The following is a 2,965-nucleotide window of genomic DNA, read 5'->3' on the forward strand; positions in this document are numbered from 1 at the left end:
TCGCCGGGGCGACCTTCAGTGCATCTGCTGCTGCAGGCAGGAGCGTCTGTGGTGGTCTCAGCTCAGAGCAGGAACAGCGTAACGTTGGAGGAGAAAACTACACAGACCCTCGGCTGCTTGTTGCCGCCTCGTGTAGTGACTGAAATTGCTCTTTCTGTGCCTGTTTTCCTGTCTGTGATGTGGGGGACTGCTACGCTGATCCTTCTGAAAAGCCTGCTGAGCTTTGCTGATGGAGAGAGCCCTGCCTAAGCACCCGTAAAGCCGCCCAGTGTTTTCATTCGGCTGCTGGTATTGTGCAGCCATCGCCACACAATGCAATTTCCCCATACGAAACTGCGGTTTCCTCTCAGCGAAAACTCCCAAAATACATCCCAGTGACATAACTACTACACTCGGGGTTCTCGTGCTGCTCCGGGTGCTGCAGAGCGCTCGACATTCAGGAGGCAGCTTGCAAAGTATGGGACAATAGCAGCTTGAAGCCCTGGAGATGCTGAGGCTCCTCTTCCGCAGCAAGCCAAGGATCCAGGAGGCAAGTGTCTAGCTGGTAAAATGCTGCTCCGCGGGCGTTGCCGAGCTCTGTCTCTTCTGCAGGATGCCAGAAGTCGGTGAATTGCCCGACCTCCCCCAGTTTAATTCACGCCTTCTCTTTTGGAAAAGGCGTTGGTGATGGTTAAACTGCTTCCCAAGAAGCGTCCTTCCTAGGTGCTGCTAGAATTTGGGAGTGTTTGGGGAGCAGAGCATGTGTTGAAGCAACAGAAATTAAAACAGCTTCTGGTTAGTTGTTGATGAATAGGAAGTGAAATGCCAAAAGCGTAATCTGTTTCTAGCTCTTGCGGGGTTGTTTTTTTTTTCTTGCATTTAGATGTGACTGTCTCAACCAGCAAAGTGACAAAACGCGAGCAAAAACAAACCTGTCTCTTGGCTTCTAGCTTGGAAAATCCTCCCTCAAAAAATGGGAAAGGAGGAGAGAGGGCTTGTGTTTTGAACTTCGTGCTGGGAGAAAAAAAACACCTGTGTGTGCGTCCCCAGCCCCGAGTCGGGGATGACTAAGCCATCTCTGCAGCTCAAAGGCAGCATCAGAAAGTTCAGAAGAAGTTGCCTCCTTCTCTGACTTGAGCGCTCTTCTGGGGAGGGGGGTTCGTTGTGGTTTTGGTTCGATGTGTCAGCCCCCTGCCCTGGGCATCTGCTTCCCAGGGCAGCAGTGGGACAGCACCTTCTCCCAGCCCCAGAGAGGTCTTGGCTGCTTCCGCAGCAAGGGCAGAGCGATAGAGAGGAGGAAGGGGAAGACGTGGCTGCAAGGGCCCCCTCCGATCTGATTCAGTCCTTCCGGAGCTGAAAATCAGTTAATTCTTAACCTAATCTCGCTGCGTTCACACCGCTCCTCCCTCCCCTCAAGGCTGGCTTTTTCCTCTCTCCCCTCTCCGTATCTCCTGTCCTACTTTGGGGTCGCTCTGCCTCATGCTGCGCCCCCGGTTGCCGCAGCCCTGCCAGCACCACGGGCTCTATCGTGAAGACGGACTGCAAAAACTTGCTTCTTCCCTTGAGTCTGAGAGACTCAGGGAGAAGGAGCCCTGTCTAGCAGAGGAGCAGTTCTTTTCTGAGCTCCCTTTCAATGCTTCTGCATCTCCCCCGTGAAGGGTTCACAGGATTACATCTGGCCCTGGAGGCAGCGTAAACTGACATTTCTAGGGCTGCTCAGGGACTTGTCACAGCAGCTGGGCTGGCCCTGCCCTGCCCTCGAGGGATGTGGTGAGCTTGGGTGTTTGAATATGTTCCTCCTGGTTGCTTTAGAAACGCTGAGCGAGAGGAGCCCTCTCTTTGCCACAGCGGTGCCAAACGTCCCCGCAGACCCAGGACACCAACTCCAGAACAGATACTCTTGGAGTTTGTCCAGGTGTAGCTGAGAGTAAAATCTGATCTAGACATTCATCAACCTGCCAGAAATTAATTCCCTCTCCTTGGCGGTGGTGCTCTGATTCGTGGGGAACAGGTGTAACCAAGTACCGGCACCGTGTCCTTCTCCACCCCCTCTCAAGCCCCTCCTCCAACTGCTCTCCTGGAGCCTCCAGCTCAGCTCAGAACCGCATCCCCAGGAGTGATGGCTGGTGGGACGCTGCCGGTGACAGTAAACAGCTCACCAGGTCTTGCTCAACAAGTTTGTGGGGAAAACACCATCAAAGCCCCTCTCAGCAGCGGGCTCCAACTGCTCTCCTGGAGCCTCCAGCTCAGCTCAGAACCGCATCCCCAGGAGTGATGGCTGGTGGGACGCTGCCGGTGACAGTAAACAGCTCACCAGGTCTTGCTCAACAAGTTTGTGGGGAAAACCTTAGTGGAGTATCAGAGCCCCTCTGTGCTGACGCTCATTTATTGGCCCGCAGGCAAAATCAGACATCACTTGGATAGAGAAAGACCTGGTGGACTCGGCAGACAAGGTAAGAGATGCTGCAGACATGCACCTCACTTTGACTCATGCGTTTAATCTGCACTTTGTCCCACGATGGGTTGTACCACGTATGCAAAGGCGTAAGCAGAGCTCACGAGGACCTCTCTGCAAACCAAGCCCTTTCTCACAGCACACTCCTACCAGCCCATCTCAGCAAGGTGCGACTGTGGGGACAGAAAGCAGCTATTACTCACTGGCTCATGTGACATCCTGGACTTGACTTTATCCTCCTCCTCCTTCCTCCCCACACCAAACCCCTTTCCGTGCTGTCATTTGTGTCTCCTGTAGCTTTCTGATCTTGTCAGCTTGCTGGGGCAGGTGCTGCGGCGTGGTCGTGGCATGGAGGCACGGGAGGGGTTTTTGATTGCTTTTCCGAGGCGCCTCTCCCCGCTCTGAGCGTCTGATAACACAACAGGCAGAACAGTCTCGGTCAGGACGAGATTTCTCAGATGCTGCCGAGCCCACACGCAGGGAGCTACTGGCTGCATCTCCTGTCCGGGGGAGACGGGACAGCAGCGCTTC

At 54.4% G+C, this 2,965-nt stretch overlaps 1 protein-coding gene across 1 annotated transcript in view; it reads left to right on the top strand.

Moving 5' to 3' along the window:
* Window positions 1-435: 435 nt before the first annotated feature.
* Window positions 436-2,965, top strand: part of RPS6KA1 (ribosomal protein S6 kinase, 90kDa, polypeptide 1) — a 17,398-nt gene continuing 14,868 nt past the window's right edge. Inside the window, exons 1-2 of the mRNA XM_010136084.1 lie at window positions 436-529; window positions 2,379-2,432. Of these exons, the coding sequence (XP_010134386.1) occupies window positions 488-529; window positions 2,379-2,432 (96 nt within the window). The 5' untranslated portion in view covers window positions 436-487. The remainder of the gene's footprint in view (window positions 530-2,378; window positions 2,433-2,965) is intronic.

Source organism: Buceros rhinoceros, unplaced genomic scaffold (assembly GCF_000710305.1).
Source record: "Buceros rhinoceros silvestris isolate BGI_N320 unplaced genomic scaffold, ASM71030v1 scaffold29905, whole genome shotgun sequence".
In the NCBI taxonomy this organism is placed as follows: domain Eukaryota; kingdom Metazoa; phylum Chordata; class Aves; order Bucerotiformes; family Bucerotidae; genus Buceros; species Buceros rhinoceros.